Genomic DNA, 19,619 nt, shown 5'->3' with positions numbered 1-19,619 from the left:
TCAGACCTTCCTTTGCCCTCAGCCCCTTCGCATTTGCTAGAAGAGCCCTAGAGCAGCTGGGATGTGCTTGTGGCCTCGTTGGTGAGCATGGTAACCCTGAGCCCACAAGTCGTTACCCCCCTACCCCTCCACAGATGCAGCTGGAAACAGAGAAGGACAGAGTATCCCTCCTGGAGACACTGCTGCAGACCCAGAAGGAGCTAGCAGATGCCAGCCAACAACTGGAACGACTGAGGCAGGACATGAAAGTCCAGAAATTAAAGGAGCAGGTATGGAGGGTGGTCTCGGGCATAGAGGAGAAAGGGGCACTCATTTACCCATTCGACCATGAAGAGTTCTTGGACACTTCTTATGTGCCAGGCCCTGTGCTAGGTGCTGACACATGACAAGTACATAAAGGTATGGCACAGGCCGGGCAGGGTAGATCACGCCTGTAATCCAGCACTTTGGCAGGCCAAGGTGGGTGGATCACCTAAGGTCAGGAGTTCAAGACCAGCCTGGGCAACATGGTGAAACCCATCTCTACTAAAAATACAAAAATTAGCCGGGCATGGTGGCGGGCGCCTGTAATCCCAGCACGTTGGGAGGCCGAGGCGGACAGATCAGTTGAGGTCAGGAGTTCCAGACCAGCCTGGCCAACATGGTGAAACCTCATCTCTACAAAAATACAAAAATTAGCTGTGTGTGGTGGCATTTGCCTGTAATCCCAGCTGCTTGGGAGGCTGAAGCAGGAGAATAGCTTGAACCCAGGAGGCGGAGGTTGCAGTGAGCCAAGGTCATGCCACTGCACGCCAGCCTTGGTGACAGAGCGAGACTCAAAAAAAAAAAAAGGTGTGGCACAGCAGTCAGCATGACAGACATTGCCCCTGCTCTCAACAAACTTACATTCCTGTGGCAGAAATGGATGACAAATGAGCAGACACAAAGTAAATGAGATTATTACAGTTTGTAATAAGTTCTGTAAAGGAAATAGAATGATACAACAGAGAGTGATTCAAAGGAGGTTCACTTTGCACTTAGTGGTCAGGGAAGGCCTCACTGAGAAAGTAACATCTGAGCTGAGACTTGAAGGTTAAAAAGAAACCAGATCCGGCCGGGCACGGTGGCTCAAGCCTGTAATCCCAGCACTTTGGGAGGCCGAGGCGGGCGGATCACGAGGTCAGGAGATCGAGACCATCCTGGCTAACACGGTGAAACCCCGTCTCTACTAAAAATACAAAAAATTAGCCGGGCGTGTTGGCGGGCGCCTGTAGTCCCAGCTACTCGGGAGGCTGAGGCAGGAGAATGGTGTGAACCCGGGAGGCGGAACTTGCAGTGAGCTGAGATCGCGCCACTGCACTCCAGCCTGGGGGACAGAGCAAGACTCCGTCTCAAAAAAAAAAAAAAAAAAAAAAAAAAAAAAACCAGCTCCATGATACAACATAGGTGAACCTTGAAAACATCAGGTTAAGTGGAAGAGCCAAACACAAGAGGCCATATATTATATATGATATGCTTCCATTTATATGAAACACCAAGAATAGGCAACTCTATAGAGGCAGAAAACAGATTTATGGTGGGGAATGGGGATTGACTGTGAATGGGCACGGGGTTTATTTTGGGATTGATGGAAATGTTCTAAAATTGATTGCGGTGATAGTTGCACAACTCTGAATATCCTAAAACCCACTACATTGTATACGTTAAATGAGTGAATTGTATGGTATATGAGTTATATCTCAAGCCATTTGAAAAAAAAGAAACGCCTGCCATGTAAAGAACACTTTAGGCAGAGGAAACACCTGTCTCAAGGGCCCTGGGACACAGAAGAGGGCTTGGGAAGTTCAAGGACAAAAAGGAGTCAGTGTGGCTCCAGCTTGATAACTCAGGGGCGAGTGGAGTGGTAGCCAGAAGCCCTGTGTAAGCCATTGTAGGAGCTTGGATTTTGTTCTAAGAGCAATGGGAAACTGTTGGGTGGTATATATGTATGTATTTATTTGTTTGAGACTGAGTCTCGCTCTGCCACCCAGGCTAGAGTGCGGTGGCACTATCTCAGCTCACTGCAACCTTCGCCTCCCAGGTTCAAGCAATTCTTGTGCCTCAGCCTCCCAAGTAGCTGGGATTACAGGTGCCCGCCACCATGCTTGGCTAATTTTTGTATTTTTAGTGGAGAGAGGTTTCACCATGTTGGCCAGGCTCGTCTCAAACTTCTGACCTCAAGTGATCCACCCACCTTGGTTTCCCAAAGTGTTGGGATTACAGGTGTGAGCCACCGCGCCTGGCCAGTTGGGTGGTATTTAAAAAGCAGGGGTGGGATATGATTTATTTATATATACGTATACACATGCATATACATATATGTGTATGTATTCTCTACTCTCCTGAGTAGAGAATAGTGTGTGTGTGTTTTTAGGGGATCGTGGCATCAAGTGGAAGTAGGGATATGGTTAGGAGACTGTTCCCATGGTCTAGGTGAGAGACTATTACCAATTCATGGACTCTGACCAAGAAACCTGGGTGAGCCAGTGTACTTTGTGAGGGAGAAGAGGGACTAGGAAGTGAGAAGGTGAGGTGGAAACAATGTGGATTGCTGGCTTCTGCCTCAGCTTTTGCCACCCCACCAAAAGAAACAGTATTTCTACAACACAGATTTCCTCTACTCAATGATTTCTTATCCCTCTTCAGGAGACCACTGGGATACTACAGAACCAGCTCCAGGAGGCTCAGCGGGAGCTGAAGGAGGCAGCCCGGCAGCACAGAGATGACCTTGCTGCCCTCCAAGAAGAGAGCAGCTCCCTGCTGCAGGATAAGATGGACCTGCAGAAGCAGGTCCCCTCCTCCTCCCCACCCAGTCCCATGGTCCTTCCCCAACACAGCCAGGCTTTCCCACTTCCTCTTGCAGGACAGGGAGAACCTTGGCCCTGCAGCCTGGTTTGGGAGGGTAGATGGGTGGGCCACAGTACTGAGTGGAAAATTAGAGGGTGCTCAGAGTTGAGCATGTGCCTGGAAGAGCCCTAGGCTGGTAATCTCTTTCTCTGTAATGGCCGCAGAGCTTGTGTTTTCCCTGGCTGTCTCAGTTTCAATTGTTCTTTCCGTCCTTGCCATAAATCTAATATTTTTACATACTAGATTGCTTCTCCTCAGAATCCTATATCAAATGATGTTCTGACTTTTCATTTTTAAAAAAGCAATCACAGTACATGTTTTGCCTTTGGGAGTAGTTATAGTCAGCCTTTTTTTCCTTCTTTTTGGTGGGGGAGACAGGGTCTCACTATGTCACCCGGGCTGAAGTGCAGATCACAGCTCACTGCAGTCTTGACTTCCCAAGCTCAAGCAATTCTCCCACCTCAGCACCCTGAGTAGCTGGAACTACAGATGTGTGCCATCACACTGGCTAATTTTTAAATTTTTATAAAGACAGGGTCTCACTCTTGCCCAGGCTGATCTCGAACTCCTGGTCTCAAGCAGTCTGCCCGCCTTGGCCTCCCAAAGTGTTGAGATTACAGGTGTGAGCCACCGCACCCAGCCCAGCCAAGATTTTTGTTTGTGGCTACCTCTGTGCAGCGTATGTGAGGCTGGGAGGCAGATGACCAGGCCGAATTGTATTGAGGAAGGGGGTGGTTAAGAACAGTGTGTAGGGATTGGTGGAATCGCCACAGCATTGGAAATGGCCACTGACTATGGTAAACCTCGAAGGACCCTGAAGCCCTAGGTGAGGAGCATCTTCCCACCGGCCCCCTGCCCTGCCATCTTGGTCTTCATGCCCTTAATTTTCCAGGTGGAGGACTTGAAGTCTCAGCTCGTGGCCCAGGATGACTCCCAGAGGCTGGTGGAGCAGGAGGTTCAGGAGAAGCTGAGAGAGACCCAGGAGTATAACCGAATTCAGAAGGAGCTGGAGAGAGAGAAAGCCAGGTAGGCTAGATAGGACATAGAAGTGGCTTTTGTCTATCTGGCTGCCATGGTCACTGTGATATTGACAGTTGCTTGCTCAGGCCACCTTGCCTTTCATGTCTGCAACTCTGGGATGTACATGTAGCCATGTGGAGAGGACATGGTTCCTGTCTTCAAGGCTTGAACTTCATTTATTTAGTAAATATTTCGAGAACACCCATTATGCACCAGGCACCATGCTTGGGGATACAGTGATAAACAAGACTGTATGGTCCCTGCCCCAGTAGAATTTATAGTTTTGTGGGGAAGACATTAATCAAATAATAACTCAAATTATTACAGGTTATGACACACGGAGGAAACAGGGTGAGAGAGAGAAGAGACCTACTTTAGAACCGTTGTTAGGGAAGGCCTTTCTCAGGAAGTTGCATTTAAACTGAGCACTCAGCATGAAGTGGAGCTACCCATGTAAAAGAGTGAGGGGGAGTTCTATTCTGTAAGAGAAATAATATGCAAAGGCCATGAGGCAGATAAAAGTTTACAGTGTTTGGTGGAACTGAAAGAGTGGTTGGAGCCTGACTGGATTGTAATTGGAGCCTGGTGAATGAGGAGAGTGGCATGAGCTGGGCAGGTCCACAGCATTCAGGATTTGGTAGGCCACAGCAAGGAGTTTGTAGTTTGAGTTTCACAGGAAACCTCTGGAGAATTTTAAGCAGAGAAATTGACACAATCCAACTTATGATGTATTTGAAGGGATTGTAATGATATGAGACATCAGGAGTGAAAGAAGACCATTCAGAGTGAAGAGCAGCTTGTATTCTTAGTGCTGCAGGAATTTGAGAAGGGGATGGGCTGGGTGCGGTGTCCCACGACTGTAATCCCAGCACTTTGGGAGGCTGAGGCAGGCAGATCACTTGAGGTCAGGAATTCGAGACCAGCCTGGCCAACATGTTTACTAAAAATACAAAAAAAATTAGCTGGGCATGGTGGTGGGTGCCTGTAATGCCAGCTACTTGGAAGGCTGAGGCAGGAGAATTGCTTGAACCAGGAGGTGGAGGTTGCAGTGAGCTGAGATCACACCACTGCACTCCAGCCTCCGGTGACAGAGTGAGACTCCATCTCAAAAAAAGCAAAAAACAAAAAAAACACAGTTTGAGAAGGGACACATTATTTTGGTGATGAAACTAGAGGCAGGAAGACAAGTTAGGCTGGTACAGTTGTCCTGATGAGAGATCCTAAAGCTAAACCAAGGTAGGGTAGTGGGGAAGAGGAGGAGAGAAGCAAAGAGGTTTAAAAGACGTTAAGGGAGTTAGAATCAATTGTATATAATCATAGATTGGATGTAGGTAGGTTGAAGGGAGAACTCTGGAGTGGTCAAGGTCCTATGCTGGGACACTGTGTGGATGGAAGTGCCATTCACTGAGCTAGGGAACATAGTAGGAGATGATTGAGTGGGCAGGGGAGTAGAGGAAAGGGGCGGGGAAGATTTGGACATGTTGAACGTGAGGTACTAATATAAGGTATATGTGAAATTTGCCAGAGAAGAATAAGGTTGATAGCTAGGCATGGTGGCGCATGCCTGCAATCCCAGCTACTCGGGAGGCTGAGGCACGAGAATCATTTGAACCCGGGAGGCAGAGGCTGCAGTGAGCCAAGATCATGCCACTGCACCCCAGCCTGGGTAACAGAGCAAGACTCTGTCTCAAAAAAAAAAAAAAAAAAAAAAAAATACCTGTGAGGTTGAAATGGGGCATCATCTGCAGGAAGTACCTAGGAGCACTTATTATAGTAAGTGCTCGATAAATGATAGCTTTTATTGTTACATCATAATCATTATTACTATTTCTATTTTGATTATTAATGCTGTGTTTAGAATACTCAGATGAGAAGGTAATTTTTCATTCCCTAAGAGAATGGCCCAGCACTCTCCCCCTACTCTTTTTAGCCTGACTCTGTCACTGATGGAAAAGGAACAGAGACTCCTTGTTTTACAAGAAGCTGACTCTATTCGACAACAAGAGCTGAGCGCCCTGCGCCAGGACATGCAGGAGGCCCAGGGAGAACAGAAAGAGCTCAGTGCCCAGGTACTTCCCACTCTGGTTATGAGCTCTGCATCCCTGGCGGAAGCCTGATTCTGAAGCGGTGGATTGATTGCTCTGAGTCCTCTCGTGGAGAGGACCCATCTATTTTTCCTGATTACAAGATAGGCTGGTGCCTCAACACCCCTACAGGAGGGGGAAGCCAGGACTAGACAAGGCGGGGGCTTGGGAACCTGACCCAGAGATGGGCATGGCTCCTGTGGGAAACCTGACAGCCCAGAGCAAAGTGCACACAGGAGTGGAGCCCACGCAGGCCTGGTTCCAGCACAGCCACTTCAAAGTATGCTGGGTCTGGTTGGCAAGATGTAGCAGGGAGAATAAGCAACCAGAAATACTCCAGATCAGGCAGGCAGCAGCAAGACTTCCAGGGACTCAGTCTGCCCCCATCAGAACCCCAGATGTTGTATACAGAGAAAAGATGGAACTAGGAGGGAAGGAATGGGGTGTAAGAGCCAGATGGTGGATGGCAGGGGTTAAGGGCACACAGGTTTGGCTGTTCAATAGTCTTGAGTTTGAATGTAAGCTTTCTAATTGTATGAATGTCAGCTTCTTCATCCATAAAACAAGGGTGATAATTCTTGTTCCTAATTCCTATAACCATTATAGGAATATGTAAAGTGTCAGGAACACAATAAGCATTCAATACATGGTAGCTATGTTATTGTGACTGGTCTTACTAGGTGCAGCGTCGGGGTTTCAGGGCAGAGTTCTGATCATAGCAGGGAGCCAGCATATCTGCCCAGGAAGCCAGGGCTGAAGCCCATTAGCATAGCAGCCTGGGCCCATGTGTTCAGTAGTCGGCAGGCAGCCAGGTGTTAGATCTAGGGTAACACTCATTTCAGGGCCCCTCTACCTGCCTGAGAGCTGAGCTGAAATCCTCCCAGCCCTGACCAGAGTTTGTACAAGGATTGAGTGGGGTCTGGCCTGGGAACGCCTGAGGAGAGGGTATCCACTTCCTGCTTATAGTATGTACAATTCTTCTTTGTCAGATGGAATTACTAAGGCAAGAGGTGAAGGAAAAGGAGGCTGACTTTCTGGCCCAGGAAGCACAGCTGCTGGAGGAGCTGGAGGCGTCTCATATCATGGAGCAGCAGCTGCGAGCTTCCTTGTGGGCCCAGGAAGCCAAGGCAGCCCAACTACAGCTGCGACTGCGCAGCACAGAGAGCCAGCTAGAAGCACTGGCCACAGAGCAGCAGCCCGGGAACCAGGCCCAGGCCCAGCTGGCCAGCCTCTACTCTGTCCTGCAGCAGGCCCTGGGATCTGTTTGTGAGAGCGGGCCTGAGCTGAGTGGTGGGGGAGACTCTGCTCCTTCCCTCTGGGGCCTTGAGCCAGGTGAGACAGCCTCCTCAGAACTAGGTCCTTTGGGCCAAAGTCAGGCCTGGCTCCCAGGGGAAAGGGAGAGGAATGCTATTTATATTGCTTCGGGGTTAAGATTACATACTTGGGAATTAATTCTGAGTTCAAGCCCCAGCTCTACCGTTCGCTAGACATGTGTCCTTGGGCAAGTCACCTATCCTCTCTGAGCTTGATTTTCGTCAACTACAAAATGAAAATGTTAAAAGTACTTACCTTATAATTTCACCAAGGAGTTATGAGGCTGCAGATGTGAATCGCTTACACGGTTCCTGGCACTTATTAAGTGCGTAATAAGCGATAGCTGGCGTTAATCTAGCACCCACCATAGTGCCTGGCCCATACTTATGGAGAAAATATGTGATGAGTGAACTGCTGAGAAAGGGGTTCTTTGCGGAGAAGAGGGACCAGTGGGGAGGACAGGGCTGTGTCTGGGGAGGTCTGGCTGTTTCTTTTCATAGTGGCAGCCACGTGAGAAGGTTTTCCTCATTTTTTCAGAACACAATGGAGCTAGGAGCCTCTTTAAGAGAGGGCCCCTGCTGACTGCTCTCTCTGCTGAGGCAGTAGCATCTGCCCTCCACAAGCTTCATCAAGACTTGTGGAAGACTCAACAGACCCGGGTATGTTTCTCTGCTCCCCTTTCCTGAACTCTACATCCCTCGAAAAGCATGAGGCAAAGACGTATGAAGCAGTTTGACCTATTTTATTCCTGAGATCAAGTTGGGATGAGTTTCACCTCTATCACTTACCACCTGGCAACCACAAATGAAGCATTTGGAGTTCCTGGGCCTTGTTTTCCCTTGCAGAGTAGGGCAGATAGTGCCTGCTCAGGGTTTTGAGGATTAGATGAGAGAGAATCTTGAATGAGCCCTGTAAACCAAAAAACCCCGGGTAGGCCAGGCACGGTGGCTCACGCCTGTAATCCCAGTGCTTTGGGAGGCTGAGACAGGTGGATCACCTGAGGTCAAGAGTTTGAAATCAGCCTGGCCAACATGGTGAAACCCCATCTCTACTAAAAATACAAAAATTAGACAGCGGTGACGGTGAGCACCTGTAATCCCAGCTACTCGGGAGGCTGAGGCAGGAGAATCACTTGAACCCGGGAGGTGGAGGTTGCAGTGAGCAAAGATTGCGCCATTGCACTCCAGTCTGAGCGACAAAAGTGAAACTCCATCTCAAACAAACAAACACAAAAAAACCCTGGGCAGATGTATGGCATTGTTTTCCATCGTTTTCCACTCAGCCATGAATTTATTCTTGGTACCCAGGCTTCCAAGAGAAACCCTAGAAATCAGTGACCACTGAGATTTGAGGTTGGCATTTATAGGCATGTTCTAGGCCTAGGTCTGAAAGAGCTCATAAATTCCACCTCACAGTGAACCTATCAATCTATACAAATTGAGTGTCATCCATATGTCAGCCACTGTGGGCTGGGTATACAAAAAGGAGAAAGACCTGATCTCTGCCTAAAGAAGGCTTGTGACATGGTGGAGGAACCAAACTGCATTCTGCTGGAAAGCAGAACTGAGAGAATTAATTGGATCAATAACAGATGCAAGTGATGCACTGTTGGAACTAAGAGGAGGGGGCAATTCATCCTTATTTGGGAAGGGTCAGAAGGAAAGAAGAGATGACCTTTGGGCTAAGCTTTGAAGTAGGAGTGTTGAGAGGGAGGAGGTGACCCCTGGGCTAACTTTGAGCAGGAGCTCTGTTTCAAAAGACATAGATAGGTCAGAAGGGGATGGATTCTCACTCCATCCAAGTGGAGCAGAGCCTGTTGTCACTTCAGGGAGCTAAATACACATGTGTTCAGAGGAAGTAACCCGGCAATCTGGGAGTAGGTCCACAATGGCGGCCCACCACAGAGGCTGAGAATGAGGAGAGAGCTTGAGCCCTGCATTGCTTTGTGGAAGATGAGGAACTCACGTTTAGCCATGCCCTTCCTTTCCCAGGATGTTCTGAGGGATCAGGTCCAGAAACTGGAAGAGCGTCTAACTGATACTGAGGCTGAGAAGAGCCAGGTCCACACAGAGTTGCAGGATCTGCAGAGACAGCTCTCCCAGAATCAGGAAGGTGAGAAGCTCAAGACAGACAGGGAGATTCAGAGGGAGGAGAAGGGATAGGTGGGGAGCCCAGAAGTGGCAGGCACAGGCCTAGCAGCCACTCTGTTTATTTTATTTTTATTTTATTTTATTTTTGAGACGGCACCTCACTCTGTCACTCAGGTTTGAGTGCAATGTCACGATTTCAGCTCGCTGCAATCTCTGTCTTCCGAGTAGCTAGGATTATAGGCATGCACCACCACACCTGGCTAATTTTTTGTATCTTTAGTAAAGACGGGAGTTTTACCATGTTCACCAACCAGCAGAGCCACCCAGGTCTCTAGGAGCTCCTGCACAATTATAGGATTGGGGGCTAGAAGGGACCTCCAGTGTCATCTGGCTCAACCCTGTCTGGAATTGAGGGCCAAGGCTCTCTGTGATGAGGATGAGGACATATTGGGATGATTACCAGGTAGTGCTGCCAGGCAAATAGAAGCAGCTGGCGGATGGTTGGTGTCTCTAGGACACTGGATATAATTCTCTCCTTCTTGGCCTTCCTCCCCTTTGAATCTGTTCCCCATCCTCCATCTGCCTCTATATCCCTCTGTATCCCAAACATGGGTCTTACTCCACTACCTCTCCTCTCCTCTCCTTTTCTCAAAGAGAAATCCAAGTGGGAAGGAAAGCAGAACTCCCTAGAATCTGAGCTGATGGAACTACATGAAACTATGGCATCCTTACAGAGTCGCCTGCGGAGAGCAGAGCTACAGCGAATGGAAGCCCAGGTAAAGTGGTACTGGTTTCAGGGAGGGGTTTGCCTCAGGAGTAGTCCCTTGGGCCCACCTTGGCCTGTGGGCATGTGTCCCACTTCCTTCAGCAAGTCTATCAGTTCCTCTGGCTGTCTCCATGTCCCTGGGGGCCATTATTAAGGTTCCAGTGAATCCTCCTTCAATTGCTTTTTCTGAATTGAGGTTGATATTTTTGCCCCTTGTCCTGAAGGACCAGTGTCTCCCCTGGGCATAGTAGAGTCCTGGGAGGTGTTAGGGATGCCTTTTTACAGTATCAGCTTAAGTGGAATATACCACCACTTTTTTGCCCAAGTCCTTATCACTGCAGCCACAAAATAAGAGAAGGGTCGGTGTTGGGGTGACAGTAGCAGAGAAGTGTAGTCTAAAGTGGCTTTTCATCTTCTAGGGTGAGCGAGAGTTACTTCAGGCAGCCAAGGAGAATCTGACAGCCCAGGTGGAACACCTGCAAGCAGCTGTCACAGAAGCCAGGGCTCAGGCAAGTGCTGCTGGCGTCCTGGAAAAAGACCTGAGAACAGCTCGCTCAGCATTGAAGCTGAAAAATGAGGAGGTGGAGAGTGAGCGTGAGAGAGCCCAAGCTCTGCAAGAGCAGGGCGAGCTGAAGGTGGCCCAAGGGAAGGCTCTGCAAGAGAATTTGGCCCTCCTGACCCAGACTCTAGCTGAAAGAGAAGGAGAGGTGGAGACTCTGCGGGGACAAATCCAGGAACTGGAGAAGCAACGGGAAATGCAGAAGGCTGCTTTGGAATTGCTGTCTCTGGACCTGAAGAAGAGGAACCAAGAGGTAGATCTGCAGCAAGAACAGATTCAGGAGCTAGAGAAGTGTAGGTCTGTTTTAGAGCATCTGCCCATGGCCGTCCAGGAGCGAGAGCAGAAGCTGACTGTGCAGAGGGAGCAGATCAGAGAGCTTGAGAAGGATCGGGAGACTCAGAGGAACGTCTTAGAGCATCAGCTTCTAGAACTTGAGAAGAAAGACCAAATGATTGAGTCCCAGAGAGGACAGGTTCAGGATCTGAAAAAGCAGTTGGTTACTCTGGAATGCCTGGCCCTGGAACTGGAGGAAAACCATCACAAGATGGAGTGCCAGCAAAAACTGATTGAGGAGCTGGAGGGCCAGAGGGAAACCCAGAGAGTGGCTTTGACCCACCTTACGCTGGACCTAGAAGAAAGGAGCCAGGAGCTGCAGGCACAAAGCAGCCAGATCCATGACCTGGAGAGCCACAGCACCCTTCTGGCAAGAGAGCTGCAGGAGAGGGACCAGGAGGTGAAGTCTCAGCGAGAACAGATGGAGGAGCTGCGGAGGCAGAAAGAGCATCTGACTCAGGATCTCGAGAGGAGAGACCAGGAGCTGATGCTGCAGAAGGAGAGGATTCAGGTTCTCGAGGATCAAAGGACCCGGCAGACCAAGATCCTGGAGGAGGACCTGGAACAGATCAAGCTGTCCTTGAGAGAGCGAGGCCGGGAGCTGGCCACTCAGAGGCAGCTGATGCAGGAACGGGCAGAGGAAGGGAAGGGCCCGAGTAAAGCACAGCGCGGGAGCCTAGAGCACATGAAGCTGATTCTGCGTGATAAGGAGAAGGAGGTGGAATGTCAGCAGGAGCATATCCACGAACTCCAGGAGCTCAAGGACCAGCTGGAGCAGCAGCTCCAGGGCCTGCACAGGAAGGTAGGTGAGACCAGCCTCCTCCTGTCCCAGCGAGAGCAGGAAATAGTGATCCTGCAGCAGCAACTGCAGGAAGCCAGGGAACAAGGGGAGCTGAAGGAGCAGTCACTTCAGAGTCAACTGGATGAGGCCCAGAGAGCCCTAGCCCAGAGGGACCAGGAACTGGAGGTTCTGCAGCAAGAACAGCAGCAGGCCCAGGGACAGGAGGAGAGTGTGAAGGAAAAGGCAAACGCCCTCCAGGGAGCTCTGGAGCAAGCCCATGTGACACTGAAGGAGCGTCACGGAGAGCTTCAGGACCACAAAGAACAGGCACGAAAGCTCGAGGAAGAGCTGGCAGTGGAGGGACGGCGGGTCCAGGCCCTGGAGGAGGTGCTGGGAGACCTAAGGGCTGAGTCTCGGGAGCAGGAGAAAGCTCTGTTGGCCCTCCAGCAGCAGTGTGCTGAGCAGGCACAGGAGCATGAGGTGGAGACCAGGGCCCTGCAGGACAGCTGGCTGCAGGCCCAGGCGGTGCTCAAGGAACGGGACCAGGAGCTGGAAGCTCTGCGGGCAGAAAGTCAGTCCTCCCGGCATCAGGAGGAGGCTGCTCGGGCCCGGGCTGAGGCTCTGCAGGAGGCCCTTGGCAAGGCTCATGCTGCCCTGCAGGGCAAAGAGCAGCATCTCCTCGAGCAGGCAGAATTGAGCCGCAGTCTGGAGGCCAGCACTGCCACCCTGCAAGCCGCCCTGGATGCCTGCCAGGCACACACTCGGCAGCTGGAGGAGGCCCTGAGGACACGAGAAGGTGAGATCCACGACCAGGATCTCCGATACCAGGAGGACGTGCAGCAGCTGCAGCAGGCACTTGCCCAGAGGGATGAAGAGCTGAGACATCAGCAGGAACAGGGGCAGCTGCTGGAGAAGTCTCTGGCCCAGAGGGTCCAAGAGAATATGATCCAAGAGAAGCGGAATCTGGGGCAGGAAAGAGAAGAGGAGGAGATAAGGGGCCTTCGTCAGAGTGTAAGGGAGCTACAGCTGACTCTAGCCCAAAAGGAACAGGAGATTCTGGAGCTGAGGGAGACCCAGCAAAGGAACAACCTGGAAGCCTTACCCCACAGCCACAAAGCCTCCCCAGTAGAGGAACAATCTCCAAAACTTGATTCTTTAGAGCCCAGGCTGCAGTGGGAGCTGGAACGGCTACAGGCAGCCCTGAGACAGACAGAAGCCAGGGAGATTGAGTGGAGGGAGAAGGCCCAGGACTTGGCACTGTCCCTAGCGCAGACCAAGGCCAGTGTCAGCAGTCTGCAGGAGGTAGCCATGTTCCTACAAGCCTCTGTCCTGGAGCGGGACTCAGAACAGCAAAGGCTGCAGGTGAGTCACTCCACCGGGAGTAAGGGCCAGGGGAAACACCCCTGTCTGGCTGCACTCAGGGACTGCCCACCACCCTGGGCCCTGTGGCACCTCAGGAGTATGAGAAAGCTGAGATCATGAGCACCTCAACATCAGTGGGATTCAGACTACTGTGTTAGGGGAGATAAAAAGAGGATAAGACCCCCACAGTCCCTGCCCTCACGGAGTTCACAGTCTAGTGGGTAAACAACAATAACGCAGTGCGGTTGGTGCCTAATAGGGGAAGTTCAGTATGCCCCAGGCATGCTGGAGGCATGCCCACCCTTTCCTGGGAGTGGGTCCTGGAAGGCTTTCTGGTAAAAGCGGTGTTTAAGATTAGACCTGAGCCAGGCGCAGTGGCTCACGCCTGTAATCCCAGCACTCTGGGAGGCCGAGGCGGGCGGATCACTTGAGCCCAGGAGTTTGAGACCAGCCTGGGCAACATGGCAAAACCCCATCTCTACTAAAAATACAAAAATTAGCTGAGTGTGTGGTACGTGCTTGTAATCCCAGCTACTCAGGTGGCTGAGGCAGGAGAATCGCTTGAACCTGGGAGGCGGAGGTTACAGTGAGCTGAGATCACGCCACTGTACTCCAGCCTGGGCGACAGAGTGAGACTCTGTCTCAAAGCAACAAACCCATAAATGGCAGGACTGGAATGAGATCTGAGTCATCTGCCTCTAGAGCCCAGGCTTTCTATCACCAAGCTCTTCCTCTCTCCCAGGCAACCCGAATCCACATGCGTACACTTATTTCTCTTGTTCATCTCTTCTTGACCGTTATCATTTATGAACCACAGGGCACCTAGAAAGTATCTAGCATGAGGCTTCCCCACTTATCTAAAGGGACTTAACCCAAGGACTTGATCCATGTTTCATGGTGCATGTAGTCGTTTTATAAATGAGGAAATTGGGGTTTGGGGAGAGCTTGTGCTTTTACCGGAGTCATATAGCCACTGAGTGGCTATATGGGCCACTGGGTGCTCCACAGGACACCCAGCCCTGTGTGACTCCAGAGTCCATGCTGTTCCCACAGCACATCAGTGCTCTGTGTCATTGCTCAGCCTTCTAGGAGATGTGAAGTGAGCTGGGGGCTCTGATCCTAGCTTCCTTGCTAGCTCACCGCATATCCTTGAGTAGAGGCCCCTCTGCTCCTTTGTTTTACCCATCTGTAAAATGAAGGTTCTGTACTAGAATGACTCAGAGCCTCTAGGAAAAATAAGACAAAAGCCTGAGGAGAACATTGAACCGCTGTTTGTGTGGAGGGTGGGTTGGTCTGGATATGAGGTTGGCAAGGTGTGATTTTCTCCATACCTCGGTACCCTAGGATGAACTGGAGCTCACCAGACGGGCTCTGGAGAAGGAGCGGCTACACAGCCCAGTTGCGACCAGCACAGCAGAACTGGGGTCCAGAGGGGAGCAGGGCGTGCAGCTAGGAGAGGTGAGCTAGGGGCTCTGGGGGAACAGGTGACCCAGCAGGGAGCTCCTGTCCAGGGGTTTGTCCCCTTCCCTTGGGAACTGGGTTCCTGAAGCTTAAACCTGCCAGATTGGTCTGTGTGTCCTCTATCTCTTCCCTACCTGTCTTAGGGGCTGCCCAGGTGAGATTCACAGGTCTTTCTCACAGGTCTCAGGAGTAGAGGCTGATCCTAGTCCTGCTGGAATGGAGAAGCAGTCATGGAGACAGAGGCTTGAACACCTGCAGCAAGCGGTGGCCCAGCTGGAGATTGACAGGAGCAGGCTGCAGCGCCACAATGTCCAGCTGCGGAGCACCTTGGAGCAGGTGACCCCTCTTCTGGTCCAGTGGGCATGCATCTCCACTTCTCGTGTGGCCCCTAGAGCATAGGCTCAGTAAATTACAGCCTGTGGGCCAAATCCAGCCTGCTGCCTGTTTCTGAAAATTAAGTCTGTTTGTTTTTTTTCCCGAGACGGAGTCTTGCTCTGTCTCCTAGAGCTGGAGTGGAAAGGTGCGATCTCTGCTCACTGCAACCTCCACCTCCCAGGTTCAAGCAATCCTCCTGCCTCAGCCTCCTGAGTAGCTAGGATTACAGGCATGCACCACCATGCCTGGCTAATTTTTGTGTTTTTAGTAGAGACGGGGTTTCACTGTGTTGGCCAGGCTGGTCTTGAACTCCTGACCTCATGATCCGCCTGCCTCAGCTCTCCAAAGTGCCACCACGCCCAGCCCTGAAAATTAAGTTTTATTGGAAAACAGCCATGCATTGTCTATGGCTGCTTCCCTGCTATGCCCCACAAAGCGTACTGTACTTACTGCAGAAGTTTGCTGGCCTTTGCTCCAGAGGCCTGAGAGGCTGGCCCTGCCTCTTCTGCTTCAGGAGCACTTCTTTGCACTGAGGCCTGCCCTAGCTGTGCCTTCCTCAGCCAGGAGTTCTCTTCCCATGGTTACTGTCCCCTCATACACCTGCACAGGCACTGGCCACCTCTGGAGAAAGGCAGCTCTGCTCCAGCCACAGAGCCAAGCCAAGCCCTGATTTCTTATTTGCACCTTGGCAGGTGGAGCGAGAACGGAGGAAGCTGAAGAGGGAGGCCATGCGTGCGGCCCAGGCAGGGTCCCTGGAGATCAGCAAGGCCACGGCTTCTTCACCCATACAGCAGGTTTACCCATTTTCCTCAACTGCAGCCTTAGAGAGCCCAACCCCAGCCACCAGAAACTCAGCCCTCCTCATTGCATATCCTGGGCCAACAGCACTTCAGCTAATCCAGAGAGCCCCTCCTGACTGCATTCTGCCCTCCTCGGCACAGCTCAGTCTGTCCCTGCCCTGAGAAGGAGGCCCAACATTGGGGTGGGGGTTGGGGTGGCATCAGGGCTAGTGGTCCTGCCTTCTGAGGGACTTAGATCTGTGCACTCCCAGACCAGTGTCACAGGCTGGCCCGGGAGTGGGGCTCATGGGGCTCTGCTTAGGATCCCTGGTGTATGGGGGTTGTGTGGTGCTTGCCAGCTCCTGAGGAGCCTAGGAGCTTGATCACAGCTTGATCTCTTAGACCTTTTTACAATGTTGAGTTTACAGGCTTAGGGTCCATGGGCTTTCCTGGAGCCAGTGTCCCTTTCTTGGGTAAGAGGCTCGGGGAAGACTCCCCAAACCACTCGTTTATGTGAGGTATCCCTACCAACAGGCACAGGCTTGCAGCCTGGCAGGGAGGTGCTGTTTATGGTGGCTGAGCACTAGATCTCCATCCCCTGTCTTTTCATTAAAGTTCTCAAGGGCAGGCACCGTGTCTTCCTCTCTGCATCCTTAGCTCACAGCCCAGGGCTAGCACAAAGCAGACACATGGTGTAGTTCTGTTAAATTAAAACATGCCTCAGAGAAGCAAATGCCATCCAGGCCTTTTGGATGTTTTGTGTCAGGTCTCCATGGCATTGCCCATTATGCTGGTGTGGGGCCTCTCCTTGCCCCAGGGCCTGCTGCCCCATAGAGGTCCAGTCTGAGTTCAGATGCTTCTGGTCCATAGCCCTTGCCCAGGCCCCTAAGATTGTGATGAGGTTCTGCAAGAAAACTTGCAGAAACCCCAGAGTGGGAAGGCCTATTCCAACAAGAGTGCGGTTTGTCTTCCTTAGGATGGGAGAGGAGGACAGAAGAACTCAGATGCCAAGTATGTGGCTGAACTGCAGAAAGAGGTATGTTCTGGATTTTCTAAGCCCATATTCCCTCCCTTGCACTCAGGCCCTTTGTGCATCTCCAGCAGGGAGAGGGGAAGTTCCTGCCTTCAGAGAACTTCAGTCTCCATGGGAGGCAAAAATAGTCCCAGTCCCAACCCCGTCTCTCATATGCCTAGGGTGGGAGTGGGGAAGAAAGCATGATCCTGGCCCCCGACTTCCAAATCCATACTTAGAAGGGGAAAGGAGAAGGAAGAGGGCTGAGGAGCAGGCAGAAGATTCTAGGAGGACAAGTGGGAGCAAGCAAAGCCATCCTGGCCTCCCTGCCCTCAGAGGTGCCCTCGCAGCCAAGACGGTTGCCAGCGCCCCAGACAGAGGAGCCAGGCACCAGTACAGGCTCCAGGCCACACAGCTCAGCTCAAGCCGCCACTCGCAGAGAAGCGACTTGAAGAGGCTTCCTGCTTCTTAGGCCTCACCTAAAAGTCCACTCTCCCTTTCAAGGCCCAGGAGTCATAAGTGTTACCTTTTTATTTCTGAGCCTATTTCAGAAATCAGTAGTCACTACTGGCAGGGCCTGACTCTGTAGCTAGACCTAGGCTATTACTTTGAATTCTATTAAACTCAGAATGTTTTTCTATTTTATTAAAAAGTCAAAGGTGGGCGCAGTAGCTCACACCTGAAATCCCAGCACTTTCAGAGGCCAAGGTGGGCGGATCACTTGAGGTCAGGAGTTTGAAACCAGCCTGGCCAACATGGCAAAACCCTGTCTGTACTAAAAATACAAAAATTAGCTGGACGTGGTGGTGCACACCTGTAATCCTAGCTACTCAGGAGGCTGACACACAAGAATCAATTGAACCTGGCGGGGTGGAGGTTGCGGTGAGCCAAGATTGCATCACTGCACTCTAGCCTGGGCAACAGAGCAAGACTCTGTCTCAAAAAAAAAAAAATCAGATAGTGGTTATACTTGAGTATATATTGTTATCAGCCTCATCAAAATGTACATTTAAAATTGGGCATTTTTCACATGTAAATTATCTTTCAGTGAAGCTAATGAATAGCTTTGTTGTTTTCAAGCTCCCTATTTGAGTCACATGTGCAGTCAGGATTGCGAATCACTGGATTCTAGAATTCCTAAGCGCCCTTCCTCTAAACTCTCCAAAGCCTGTTTCTGAGATTCGTGTATGTGGTAGAGTTGATTCAGGTGCTCAGCCAACGAGCATCACAGGAACACAGAGCAGGAAAAGCTGGGACAACTTCAGGGCCCTCAGCTGCTCTCCCTCTTTTTTTTCCTGCCCACCAGGTGGCCCTGCTGCGAGCTCAGCTGACTTTGGAGCGGAAGCAGAAGCAGGACTACATCGCCCGCTCAGTACAGACCAGCCGTGAGCTAGCAGACCTGCACCACAGCCTCTCACACTCACTTCTTGCCGTGGCCCAGGCCCCTGAGGCCACTGTCCTGGAGGCAGAGACCCGCAGACTGGATGAGTCCCTGACTCAAAGTCTGACATCCCCAGGGCCAGTCCTGCTACACCCCAGCCCCAGCACTACCCAAGCCGCCTCCAGGTAGCAGCCGCAGCCAGGAGCACACAGACAGAAGACTGTACCATGGTTCATGGCCCCTCTGCACACCTACAGGTTTGCCAAAGGAAAAGCCTGGCTCTGTTAGGCACCCAGGGGCCCCAGGTCAGCGGGTGTTCCTAGGAAGAGGAAGTAAATCTGCAACCCTGGGGAGGGCCCCAACTTACCTGGGAATGAGGCAAATTGCATTTGTTTGCTTCCTATGGAATCACTCAGAGGAGTGCCTTGCCCTGGCTGAGGGACATGTACTGCCTCTCATCTAGAATTTATTTTCCTAGCACTTCACCACCTCCTTCAACTTCCTCTTCAACAATAAACCCTGGGATCTTTGCGTTAGTTTTCTGCTGCTGTCTCCACTTATGCAGCTGGGCAGCAGCACAACATCAAGGGAGTTTATCAGGGAAGAACTTGCCAAACATTCCTGTTGAGGTAGCATGCATTTATTGTACACCATGCACTGTGATAGGGAAGGGTTACAGAAAACACACAAGACAAAGCCCCTGTCCACAGATAGCCTGTAGTCCAGTTGGTGAGAACAGGCTAACACTCATTTATGAGTCAGAGGCAATTCTGTATACTGACTAGAAGAACTGTAGAAATTCCAAGGGCTGAGGAAGGGAGGCACGAACTGGCCCTTGAAAGATGGAGTGGAGTCGGAGGTGTTGCCAAGCACGCAGTGAGAAGACTGGTCTGACTGTGGCAGGGGGTTGGGGCTGAGCTTGGGTGGGTTGAGCGGGGAGATTATGGAGGATTAAAAGAAGTTCTGGGGCCTCAAAAACACAGCGTTGACCTTTAGCTAAAGTCAGAGTCTGAGTTCAGAAGCTCCACATGGCCTCATTCCTCTTCTACTCTGGATGAATGTCCTTGAGATGTCCCTTCCTGGGCATATCAGCTGGAACTGATCTGGTCACCTGTAGTGCAACTATGTGTGAAGCCAATCAGAAGGATGGACTATGGCGGAACTTCTCATCCATGGACTGGTCCTAGTGGAGGCTGGACAGAACCCAGCTCACAGGCTTAAGACCTATTGCTGGCAACCTCCTCAAAGCCTAAAAATTGTTTTATTTTTTTAAGAGATAGGGTTTTGTCCTGTCTTCCAAGCCTGAGTGCAGTGGCACAATCACGTCTTACTGCAGCCTGAAACTCCTGGGCTCAAGTGATCCTCCCACCTCAACCTCTCAAAGTCCTGGGATTACAGGTGTGAGCCACCATGCCCAACCAGAACAGTTTTCCTTAA

At 51.1% G+C, this 19,619-nt stretch overlaps 1 protein-coding gene across 19 annotated transcripts in view; it reads left to right on the top strand.

Annotated features, from left to right (window-relative positions):
• Window positions 1–18,718, top strand: part of CEP250 (centrosomal protein 250) — a 50,921-nt gene extending 32,203 nt beyond the window's left edge. For all 19 annotated transcript variants that reach the window (XM_063633579.1, XM_063633583.1, XM_063633581.1 and 16 more), the window contains 14 exons: window positions 135–269; window positions 2,665–2,808; window positions 3,758–3,891; window positions 5,816–5,954; window positions 6,959–7,301; window positions 7,821–7,942; window positions 9,275–9,395; window positions 10,028–10,149; window positions 10,559–13,174; window positions 14,519–14,632; window positions 14,816–14,971; window positions 15,703–15,804; window positions 16,766–16,825; window positions 18,108–18,718. In XM_063633579.1, the coding sequence (XP_063489649.1) occupies window positions 135–269; window positions 2,665–2,808; window positions 3,758–3,891; window positions 5,816–5,954; window positions 6,959–7,301; window positions 7,821–7,942; window positions 9,275–9,395; window positions 10,028–10,149; window positions 10,559–13,174; window positions 14,519–14,632; window positions 14,816–14,971; window positions 15,703–15,804; window positions 16,766–16,825; window positions 18,108–18,371 (4,572 nt within the window). In that variant the 3' untranslated portion in view covers window positions 18,372–18,718. The remainder of the gene's footprint in view (window positions 1–134; window positions 270–2,664; window positions 2,809–3,757; window positions 3,892–5,815; window positions 5,955–6,958; window positions 7,302–7,820; window positions 7,943–9,274; window positions 9,396–10,027; window positions 10,150–10,558; window positions 13,175–14,518; window positions 14,633–14,815; window positions 14,972–15,702; window positions 15,805–16,765; window positions 16,826–18,107) is intronic.
• The last annotated feature ends 901 nt before the right edge of the window (window positions 18,719–19,619 follow it).

This window comes from Symphalangus syndactylus, chromosome 24 (assembly GCF_028878055.3).
Source record: "Symphalangus syndactylus isolate Jambi chromosome 24, NHGRI_mSymSyn1-v2.1_pri, whole genome shotgun sequence".
Lineage (NCBI taxonomy): Eukaryota > Metazoa > Chordata > Mammalia > Primates > Hylobatidae > Symphalangus > Symphalangus syndactylus.
Note: the sequence above shows the minus strand (reverse complement) of the source record. Positions and strands in the feature narration are given on the sequence as shown.